This window comes from Dermatophagoides pteronyssinus, unplaced genomic scaffold (assembly GCF_027571235.1).
Source record: "Dermatophagoides pteronyssinus isolate colony J.1.1.1.1 unplaced genomic scaffold, Derpt_VIB-CSIC_2022.12 sq0001, whole genome shotgun sequence".
NCBI classification, from domain to species: Eukaryota; Metazoa; Arthropoda; class Arachnida; order Sarcoptiformes; family Pyroglyphidae; genus Dermatophagoides; species Dermatophagoides pteronyssinus.
In genome coordinates, this window is record NW_027461525.1 from 2,105,363 (window position 1) to 2,117,431 (window position 12,069).

The window sequence follows — 12,069 nt, forward strand, 5'->3', positions numbered from 1 at the left end:
ATATCAAGTTTGTTGAACTCATATAAATAATTTCAGAATAAAATTGTACAATTGAAAATGAAACAAAAAAACAAACAACAACAAAAAAAATTCTCACTAAAGATTGAATTCACCGATCAACACGATGATGACGTTTGAGAATTTGAATATTTCAAAACCGAAATATTCTTTTGCAGAAAAAAAACAGAGTTAATTTTGATTTTTAATCTTTTTTTTCTATCCTTTGTGCATATTTGAGAATTTAAAAATTCGAGTCGGGAATGAAATGATTACTAATTTTTCGGCATAAAAAAAATCGCATCGTTTTTATTTGTTTGTTTTTTAAATTCTTTTTTCTGGCGAAAATTTTCGTTTTTGTTTCAATCAATTCATTCCCAAATCATTTGGGTTTAATATTTTTTCAATTTTTTTTTGTTTTGTCCGCTTCAGATTAAATTCGAATGAACTTTCATTGTCAATTTAAATTGAAAATTTTGTTTTGTCAAAAAAGATAGGCAAATTGAATTGATATTGTTTTTTTGCTGTTATTGATTTCCCTTGGTAAATTGGATATGGTCAATAGACATTTGTAATGAAAAAAAAATCAATAATCGTTATTGATTCAAGTATTCATGACTAATAAATCATACATGATGATTATAATACTTTTTTTAGGGTCAGTTTTTATTGCAACAAAAAAAAAGATAACGATTCTTTGTTTTTTTTTGTTTTGTTTTGATTGTTGATTGTTGTCCGTAAATCATATGACCAATAGCTTCAAGATATGTTCATTTTATTATTAAACACATGGTTTTATAATGATTATGTAATAAATTGATTTTGTCAATTGAAATTATGTGGAAATTTTTTTACTCATCAATGAAATGAAATCCATTTTCATTAATATTATTTGACGATATGCTAAGAAATAATTTATCATCAATATATTCAATTATTTTCTTTTCACTATGCAAACACAAGATTAATAAAATACAAGTTTGGTTAATTTAATTTTATTAATGAATAACATATCATTATACAAAGAAACAAATTAAAATGATTGGTAATAACAAACAATTTCCTAACATTCCTATCATTACAAAAAAAATCGTATATAAAAATTCCATTTAAAAAACCCAAAAAGATTTTTTGGAAAGTAAAAGGGTTCGGGTATATGACCCTGGTTCAATAAATGGATCGATTATGTTTGAAAAAATTATCAATCGATTTATTTATGTGTGCATCTAAGTTAAGGTTCATTACATTACATTTGTTTAACTTCGAATCAAAAATTTTATCGATTTCTTTGACTAAATTCATATTTGATCGATACATTTATTTGAAAAAAATACATTATAATGATTTAATTATTTTGTAGAATCATTAATATCATCATCTTATCCAACTAGAATGAATCGATATTATTTTTCTATTCATTTAATCATATTTTAATTTGTTTCATCAAAATCACAATATTCATTTCATTTCATTTTTTTTGCCCGTTTAAAACTTTTTTTTGTCAAGTAATCAAGATGTGATAATCGTTTTACAGCAAAAAAGAAAAAGAAAAAAAAACAAGAATATTTTCTCCGAATAAGAATCACACGTCAAATCAAGTACAAATGCCCATCGGCTTTTTCAAGTTTGAGTGAAGAAAAAAAAAATTCAAACATTTTTATAAATAAATGGAGATTGATGATGATTATAGTTATTTTGATGATATCCGTTTTTTTTATTGAACATCTTCAATCTAACTATTTGTTTATATGTGTAAAGAATAATTCTTGAAAGCCAAATATTCAGACAAACAAACAAACTTAGATCGTCATCGATCGGTTTTTTGTTGTTGTCATTCGTTATTTAGCAATAAATTTCATTTTTTCTAGCCTTTTTTTCAATTCCCTCTATTTTTTTTTCTTTCTTGAATCACATGATGGCATTGACCTAAACTCTTGAATTCAAAATGTCCATTCAAAAGTTACAACAGCATTTAACTTTCTTTAACTTTCTTTCTTAAATTATCTCTGATAATGATAATAATAAGAAAAAAAGTCTTGTATTGTAATAATCCATATGAATTCAAAAACATTTTTTTCATTCTTTATATTCATTTTGCATCATTCATTCCCGTCATCATCATCATCATTATGGATCTAGAATTGGCTTTTTGGTGTGGATGCGCGCCAATTCATTACACTATTTGTTCTCTGTGTGTGTGTAACTTAAAAAAGAATACTTATACAAAAGAATTGTTCATTTTTTTTACTATATCCGCACCACTAGTTGAAAATAATTCTCGATCCTATTTATCCATTGCCTTTATATTCCTGCTTTGGAGATTGTTGTTTTGGCCATTCGATTTTTATAGTATTGAATGTCTATATATATTTTCAAATTTGTAACTAAATGAAATGAATGTATTGATGAAACTGAAACGTAAAAAAAATTATTGGCGCCAGTTTGAAATGATGATGGAATTGTGAATATTTGAGAATTTCAATTCTTTTTGTGCAAATGTGTGTTTGGTTGTTGTATATCCATTACTAATTTTTATTCTAATTTGGGATTCAATAATGTTTGTAATTCATCAGATTTTTTTTTCGTTTGTTTTGTTTTGTTTGCACATATGGTTATTAAATCGTCATAATCATAATCATAATCATCATTAAATCATGGCAAGAGTGATGTTATTATTTCGATCGACAATAACGAACAAAAAAATAAAATTTCTTTTATATTTTTTTTTTTTTTTGATAATAAAACAACAGTTTGATTGAATTGATTATATTTACAAAAAAACAAACATAATTTAAACATTGAAGTTTTTCCTTTCTTTTTTTTCACCCAAAAACGGGATGATCGAATCCTTTATTTCGTTTCGGTTGTTATTGTTGATGATTTTTTTTCTGGAATCATATTCGGCATCAATAATTTTTTTTTCGTTTGTTTCATTAATACATTTGTTCGATAGATGTGTCAATGTTTGTTGTTTTGCTTTTGTCAATTTGTTTTGATGTTTTTTTTCTCATTCAATGATCACATTTCTCCTAAGTGATTTTTTTTAATTTTTTTCCCATTTGTCGATTCGTAAATTAGTGTTCGCTTTGGCAACAAATGAAAAGTTTATTTCTGCTTTTTTTTGGTGTGTCGTTAGAGTGAATTTTTTCGACTCTTGAATTTGATTCATTTTTTTTCTTTTCATTGTTTAAATTCTCCAATGGATTCCATTAACAGGGGCAATTAGTTTCATTTGTGATCGTTCATGAAAAAAAACAATTCCAGATACAAAGTTTTTTTTCAAATTCATTCATCTGGTCTGGTCTATGAGAAAAAAAATTCTGGTTTACTGTCTGACCAGTTTTCGGTATACTGCTTCTGCGTTATTAAAAAGTTTATAAATTCAATTTTGCTATTTTGAATCATTACTGATAATAATATTCATACATTTTAATGTTGTTTGTCGGTGATTCTGTTTCACGAATTTTGTGTTGTTTTTTTATGTAAAAAAAAAAATAAATGTCAACAACCCTTTTTGATCATGAATCTATTTATGGCTAATCATAATGATCATCATGGAATAAATGATAAGAATAATTCAATTGATGTGAATGAATTTATCGGTCATAATTCGGATGTTCCATTCTCGCCATCCTTATCATCTACAACATTTATAAGTTTCAGTTTATTTGATTTAACAACAACATTAACAGCTTTATTCTATGGTGAGTAAAACATTTTTCTTGATAATACATATTAGATGTTAGTAATATATTCAAATATCGAAAATTATAATCACTTTTATCAGGAGCTGCATTTGTATTAGGCACCATAGGCAATGGACTTATTATCTACATCGTTGCACATTATCCTCGAATGCGTACATTATCGAACGTATTTTTGGCATCATTGGCCACTGCCGATCTATTGCTGGTTTGTGTTTGCATTCCAATCAAGGTAGGTCAATAAAAAAAACGATAAGAATTTCAAAAATGCATTAATTTACATGCTAAACACGAATGCCAATACAGTTTATCCAACTCATCACTTATACATGGACATTCGGTCTATTCATGTGTAAAGCTATACATTATGTTCAATCATTGAGCGCCTATTGTTCAGTGCTTACATTGACCATAATCAGTGTTGAACGTTATTATGCTATCATACATCCTGTAAAATGTCGGGCTACATTCTCTATGCGGCATATTCGTAAGATGATATGCCTTACATGGCTATTATCGGCTATACTAGCATCTCCATCAATGGGTGTTTATGTAAGCAATGTTTACTGATGAGCTCCGATTTTCATACTGATCTTGTCGAAATCCTATCCTATCTCATTGTTCAGATGCTGGTTCGAATTGGTGATGAATATGATTCTGATCATTTCTGGTGTGTACGTATTGCTTCCGATTGGGCAGTTGATGAATCGGATATGAATCAAAAATGGCATGAAGCACGTATTGTTTACGAAGTATATCAAATCTGTACAATATTGATTCTACCAACATTGGTCATGATATTTACTTATTCAAGAATTTGTACACATTTATGGATCGTTTTTCATCGCCGTACAGCCATGAGATTTGGCCATGCATGTCATTTGTAAGTATAAATTATTCTAATTCTAATTCAAACATATCATTCAATTTGTTGACACAGTTTGACAAACAATAATGGCGATTCGAATTGTTCAACGGGTACTAATTGGGTATCATCTAGATCATCTTTTCCCATCAATGCGATTGCATTTACTGCATCTATGTCATCGGATTCGACAACATCGACTACGGCAGCTGCTCATTATCTTAATCGAAACAGTACGATATTAGTCGATAATAGTGAGCCAGGTAATGGAAATCTATTTCCGCCACAAACACCGACATCGATTTCATCATCCATAAAATCACATTATAGTACAGCCGTCCCATCAATACAATCGCTCCGAAATTCTCGACATTCATATTGTCAACAATGTTCACATCATTTTAAAACCAGCGATGAAGACAATCAAACTGTCAAACAAGTTAGTAATCGTATAGTTCAAATAAATCAGATAATAATTGAAAACTTTTGTTTCATAGGTAATTAAAATGTTGGTTGCCGTCGTTGTGCTATTCGTACTTTGTTGGGCACCAACATTAGTAATCGGCTTACTTCGTGCTTTCAACATGATTGCCGAAACTAATGAAGGAATTCTGAAAGAAATTATTACTGGTAATTATTAAGCATGATTAAAATGAAATCGAAATAAGTCTCAATTTCTTATGTTACAGTTACATTTCTATTATCATATCTCAATTCTGTTATCAATCCAATTATTTATGGTTTCATGTCGAAAAATTTTCGACTTTATTTTCGGGTAATATTCATGCAATTCTGGTCATTGATCACCACCGGTCATTGTATCGATCATCGTCATCACTATCGTCATCGTTATCACAATAATCAAGATAATCATCACAATGCTAACACACATCGTATTGGAAATTCTAAAACAAATCGTGTGGATATTCAAACTACGAAAATACAGATGGATCATATGGATGGATCGAGAAAAGATCTACAACGAAAACGTCAATCATGGGAATTCAGTCCCACAACCAATATTCAGAATAAATCTTTATCACTGGCAAATAAACATCCCCTCTCAAGTACTATTCGAATGAAAGCAATTCCGCAAGATTCATCCATAATAATTGGACAGGAATCATCAGCAACGAACGTTATTGATCCAAATCCAATGGTCAATGACCATTATCGTATTTGAAAAAAATATTGACATCGAAAGTGATTTTTTCTCTACTTTTTCTTTTGAAATTTTACCCATTAACATTTCATTGATGATACTTAAATAGAAAAATTTACAAGAAAAAATATTTATTTTTCCCTTGCTTAAAAAATAAAAAAAGGAATTTGATATTAAACTTTCAATGCATATTTTCTCTGTGGCCACAATCGTTCACGTCGTATTTGCTTTCGCGTTTTGATGGCTTTTTCGTTCGGTGTCAATTCTCGACGTTTTGCACGGGTCAATTTTGGACGCAAATCCAATGGTTTATACTTTTTGCCACGATATACACGTCGAAGATTTTCCTTTTGTGTTTGATTGTAGACAGTCAATACACGGGCAATATTTTTTCGAAATACACGAATTTTCGATAATTTTGATGCTGTTCCACCAGTTACTTTAGCCACACGAAGATTTGAAAGTTCTTGTTTCAATTCATCCAATTGTTTCATCAATTCATCTTTGCGTTTGCCGCGCAAATCTTTTGTCTTAAGTTTAGTCATTTTGTCTAATTTTTCCTGTAAGACGTTTGTCAAAAAAAACAATGATGATTTAATACGATTATATAAAATCATTGTAAAATAAATTTAAAAAATTCGCTTAAAACTTACCGAAAATCACAAAAATACGGCTAAAATACCAAAATAATTTACAAAACACACAACTTTAGAGCACCGTCCAGCGAAATCAACAGGAAAAAGGAAAGATTTTTTCTTTCACACACACACGTGTGAGCTATGCCTATTGACACAATGGTAAGTTGAAATAGTAACTTTAATTTCAAGTCAGTCGAACAGATGGCACTAAAAATCTTGAACAAAGCTAAATAAAATCATTTCAGTTTTTGATTGATAATCCTTGTTGATTCAACGGATTTATTATCGGTTGTTGTTTCGTTAGCCATCTGGACCCATCAATAAGGTCATCTTTCCATTTGGCTACACTAGTCAATTTTTTTATCATTGATCTAACAACAATGCATACATGTCAAACAAGATGATAAGGTACAAAAGTTAAATTGTTCGGTCGGTCACAAATGTTTTTTTTATGATCTGGAAAAATATTTTAGCCATCTTTTTTTTCAATAGAAGGTTATGTGATGCAGCCAGCTTGTCATTGACGAACATGTAACCTTGCCGAATATTCAACACAATGGCATATATCATCATTGAATTTTTTTTTGTCATTTCTTGTCGATTATCATCATTATCGTCATCTTCGTCTTGGTTCGTTGTTATTTGTATTTATTAACATTTTAAAATGACCAAAAAGAACAACATTCGTTATCTTTGTCAAATCTCTTGTTGTGGCGAGCATAAAATTTTATGACTTTCCTTCAAAATCTCTCCTTTTCAATCATGATTTTTTTTTGTCTAAAAAAAATTCCGATTCCATTATCATTCATTTAGTAATGTCATTATTATTATTGCCATATAAAAAACAACATAAATCATTGGATCACTGTAGTGATTATAAACATATTTATTCGTTCGACTAATTGGAATCGGATTTGAATCCATATAGAAATGGTTTTTTTTATCATTCTTAAATCATTTCTATGATGATAATGATGATTGTTCTTTCATTTCTTGAATTTTTTTTTCTCTTTAATATTCGATATAATTAATCATCATTATGTTCATTATCATTGCTAAGGGCTTGCATTCCAAAACAAAATTATTAATTGTGATGATATTGTTTGCGTGTTTAAATAGGCCTTCAATATAGATATTTGATTTTTTTATAATCAAGCAAAAAAAAAACAAAAATTTTAAATAACGGGGTTAAAGTATTTGTCGTTGGGTAGGTTTGCAATACACACACACACACACAATGACAATCATCTTTGTTGTTGATTCAACAAAAATGAATGGCAAAATATTCAATCATTTTCATTTTACATTATCCTCATTAATCCTTAAAATCCATTTGTTTAATCCAATTTTATTTTGATTATTGAATTTTTTTAAAAATATTTTTTTAAATAATAATTACATTGCACAATACGTTTGCAATAAATAGACATATATGCACACCTATAGATCCAAATATAATCTATCAGTCATGAATGTTCATCATCATTTTTAGTTTAAATTCATCCATCAATCATCAGTATGATAACATTGGTGTGCATCAGTGCAGGAATCCTGATCAATTTTTATGTTTTTTCCCGTCTTTTTCAATGTTATGACTCATGAAAGCGGGGAAATAGAGAAAAGGGGTATCACTATTTTAAACAGGTATCAATTTTGAAAAGAATAACAAAACAAAACAAAAATAATGATAATTCCTACACCCACAGTGTACTGAGATGCAATCAGTATGAATAATGTTTGTCTGTTATCCTGGTTTATATCTATCTCATATATAAAATCTCTTCTGCTTTTGTTTTTGAATTGAAAAAAACTTGATTTTTGTTGTTTTTTTTTTTTTGGTTACCATTCGAATAAGAAGACATTTCAGTGCTTTTATTTTGTCTTGTCAAGATGATGGAGATAAATTATCAATTATGGTTCTTTTCTTATAGTTTATTGTGTGTGTGTGTGTGTATATTCCACCACTATTCTTCTTTTTTTCTTTATTCTACGAAAAATAAAAATTATTCGCTTCACAATTAAGACAACATCAACAAAAAAAACATTAACATTATAAATATATGCATAAGACGAAAATTGTTGGCAATCAAATATGATTCGGATGTGAGAAAGTTCGTCAACCATTTTCGTTTTATTTAATGAATCATCAATGCATTGACATAAAACAAACAGATAAATGGAAGTTTGTTTGTTCATTCTTTCGAATGTGTTTCTTTTAATTTTCGGTCAAATCCATGATGCTGGCCATCATTTCATTCATTCAATTATTGATAGGAAATGCCAATTTTTTTTACCTGGTAAAAAATATTAATTGGATTGTTGAACAAAAAACAATTTTTTCAATTGTTCAATACAATTCAATCAATCATTTTGATCAGACAACCGGAACTGATATGAAATTGGCTTAACCCGATTGTTTGTCTAAAAAAAAACAAAAATTTGAATCAATCATAGGGGTTAATGTAATCTCTTTCTCAACTGAAATAAATTCGGATTTAAATTCTAAAATAGCAAAAAAAAAAACGAAAGAAAACATCTTAACCAAATGAATCCTTAGTTTATAAATAGAATCCAATAATGATGATAATAATTGAAAAAATAGATGATGCGACAATTACATTATGTTACTAACAATTTATAATAAGTTATATATGAAAAAAAACTTGATTCATAAATAGGAAAACCCTTATTGATTGTCTATTTATCTATAAAACTTTTATCTAATAATACTATGGTTGAATGAACCAACTTAATTCTCATTTCAATGACCTTATAGCATCTTTGTTTTGTTTTTTTCAGATTCAAACTTAATACATATAGCCTAAAAATGAATGTTAATGAAAAAAACCATTTTTTAAAAAAACTAACTTGTCAAACGATAGTTATTCTATAGTTGACATTTAATTTGCATGTATACGACATTAACTTAGCTTGTTATTCTGTTTGTTTGCAGTGTTACAGATGGTTAGCATCCACACACACGAACCAACACCAAATATATCTTTGGCCAGATGTTTTTTTCATTCGTCCTTACTGGACTTGAATATCATGTTGGTCGAATATCATTTCTTTTTTTTTCGCTTTCCCTCTCTCTCTCACGAACCAATGACATAATCAAATTAGTTTTTGGCTAAAACCTTTTTTTCACATTCTATACTCAGAAGATTGGTGTATCTGAATAAACATGACATTAATTGTCACATTTATTTTATCAACTGATTCAATCAGATTTTTTTTTTGTTGTAATAAATTCATGCAAAAGAATCTTTTCAAAATATTCATACATTTTGTATTGTTTTGTAACCTTGAAATATATGATTCGGTCATTTTGTTGTTGTTGTTGATTTGGTTCTACCGTCATTCTGAATGAATTTTCATTTTAATTAATGTCAACTATAATTATAATCATTCATAGCAAATATATATAGAATAAGTTGATCATTCCATTCTATTATTATTCAAATCATTCATGTGTCTATTGTCATTGACAATTTCAGTTTTATTTATATGCATTAAATATGTGATATTTTTCGATATATTTGTGTTATCTGTGTTTGTTTGTCTGTCTTTTTTGGCATCTCATTTTCTTTTCGATTTATAAATAATTAAAATATTGATTGATTTTCAAAATAATCAAAAGTTTATTCGATTCTTTTTTTTTGATCATATATCTTTGTCATTTATATTGGGCTAATCTGATAATGAATTTTCATGGATCGGGTTACATTATTTCTTTTTGTTTCTCTATCTCCAAAAAACTATAGTTTTACTATCAACAAAGCTAAATAAACTAAACCAAGAATATCACTGATGATGAAAAATAACATGTAGATTTGCCGCACCCCAATCCATGTTGAATAACATAAACGATCCAAAAAAAAATCTAAGACACGAATCAAGAATTCTAGTTCAAGAATACTACTGTTTAATTCTACAATGCGCATTCTCAATTTCATTTATAATCACACATATAACTTTAACTAAATGCGGTACATAGGTTCATGATGCTGATGGGTTCTATTTTTTTCCATTCGATAGGTTAAGAGTATAGAGTAGGGTACTCACATACCGTTATTTGCTATTTGGTTCTGGTTCATCCAACCCAAACCCCTCTAACTAACTATCTATCTATCTATCTAAAATGAATGAATGAATACTTTTTCACTGATGCTTTTCTGACCCATAACACAATTGTGTCGCACCCTTATTGTTCGATCCATTTTGGATTTTTGGATTCTTTTTGGATAGTAGTGGTGGTGGTGGTGGTGAAAATATATTCTACATGGGTAGATGTTCATAGAATTGAATCTGATTCAAAAAAAAACGATGACGTCTGTTTAAGTTTTACATATACCATACATATCTAAGTGTCTGGAACGAATCCAAAATTTTTTTATTACCGTTTTTTTTCATTAACTTTGACCATTATTTGGGCCAAACATTATAATTTTTTTTGTAGATTTTTGTTTATATGTGTGTGTGTGTGTTGATGATGATGACATCAAACCCGGTGATGTTTTTATATTTTCATTTTAATTTGATTGGGATTATGGTTAAAAAAACTTGCAATTCATATTTTGTGATTCATATTTTATGAAATCAAACATGGTTTATATGTTGTGCTTGTGCAATTCATTTTTCATTTCATTGACGCGCCCAATTGGCCCATAATGCAATCCTCTCCCAAAAAAAATTTGTTTGTCTTAAATTCATTTTCATTATAAAATTGATTGATTGAATCGATGCAATTTGTAAAAAACAACGAACGTTTTTTTGAATTGACTTGATAATGTTCCACATCGCAATTATTTTCAACTGTGTTGTTTTTTCTGTGTGACCATTATTTATCAAAATTTATGTTGCCTCAGTCCAATAATATTTTTTTTTCGTTGCATCCGAATCAAAAATTCAATAGTTCCCGTATGAAAAAAAACACTATGTGCGAATGTTGTAAACTGTGTTGATAAACATTAAGAAAAAAAAGGGCATAGCAACTATAAATCGTCTTATCGTCTAAGCTTCAAGAAAAAAGAGCTTCAACTCGTCGATGATTATCGATATTGTGTTTTATGGGGTCGTATTTACAACCCGATTACGATCATATGGTACATATATAGTAAGAAAATAAAGCTCATTTTAGACAGAATGCCTTTATATAAACGTACGACACACACACACAGATACAGAAGATCCACAATACATTAAGGCTTCAAAGGTTTGAAACATGTGTGGTTGGAAAATACACACATGCATTCAAATTTGATATTTATTGCTGAATTTTTTTTCATTTTTAAATTTTCCAATAATGTCATCATTGTAAACGTTATAATAAATCTGTGCTTGTTTGGATTCAAATTTTATCATCTTATAAACATGATTAAATCTTTTGCCTATAGGCAGTACAGAAAACCTGTTCCTTTTTTTCAATTGAAAAGTTGTACATCCACCTAACCGAACCAATGCCAACCAACTATTAATGTTGAATTCAATGGTTGTTTGATATGTGAAACGATTACGAAATCTTACCTTGCTGTTTTGTTATTGCAAGCAAGTTCGTCATCACTTGATCATTGCCATGATTAACCATCATTCGTTGTAGTTGTCGATGGTGGTGTTGATAATGTTTAAACTTGGCAACTTAGTTTTCTTCAACATCGTTAATGTTATACAACAAAAAATATTGCAATTTTTTTAAAAATCGTC

At 28.7% G+C, this 12,069-nt stretch overlaps 2 protein-coding genes across 2 annotated transcripts; one reads left to right on the forward strand and one right to left on the reverse strand.

The window, feature by feature from the left end:
- Positions 1-2,747: 2,747 nt before the first annotated feature.
- Positions 2,748-5,906, forward strand: LOC113793195 (cholecystokinin receptor type A-like). Its single transcript, XM_027343185.2, has 7 exons — positions 2,748-3,701; positions 3,785-3,933; positions 4,008-4,253; positions 4,328-4,584; positions 4,642-5,005; positions 5,064-5,196; positions 5,256-5,906. Exons 1-7 carry the CDS (start codon positions 3,518-3,520, stop codon positions 5,747-5,749), a joined length of 1,827 nt encoding a protein of 608 aa, XP_027198986.2. The 5' UTR covers positions 2,748-3,517; the 3' UTR covers positions 5,750-5,906.
- Positions 5,843-6,273, reverse strand: RpL35 (Ribosomal protein L35). Its single transcript, XM_027343186.2, has one exon. The coding sequence runs from the start codon at positions 6,271-6,273 to the stop codon at positions 5,902-5,904; it is 372 nt and encodes a 123-aa protein (XP_027198987.1). The 3' UTR covers positions 5,843-5,901.
- Positions 6,274-12,069: the final 5,796 nt, after the last annotated feature.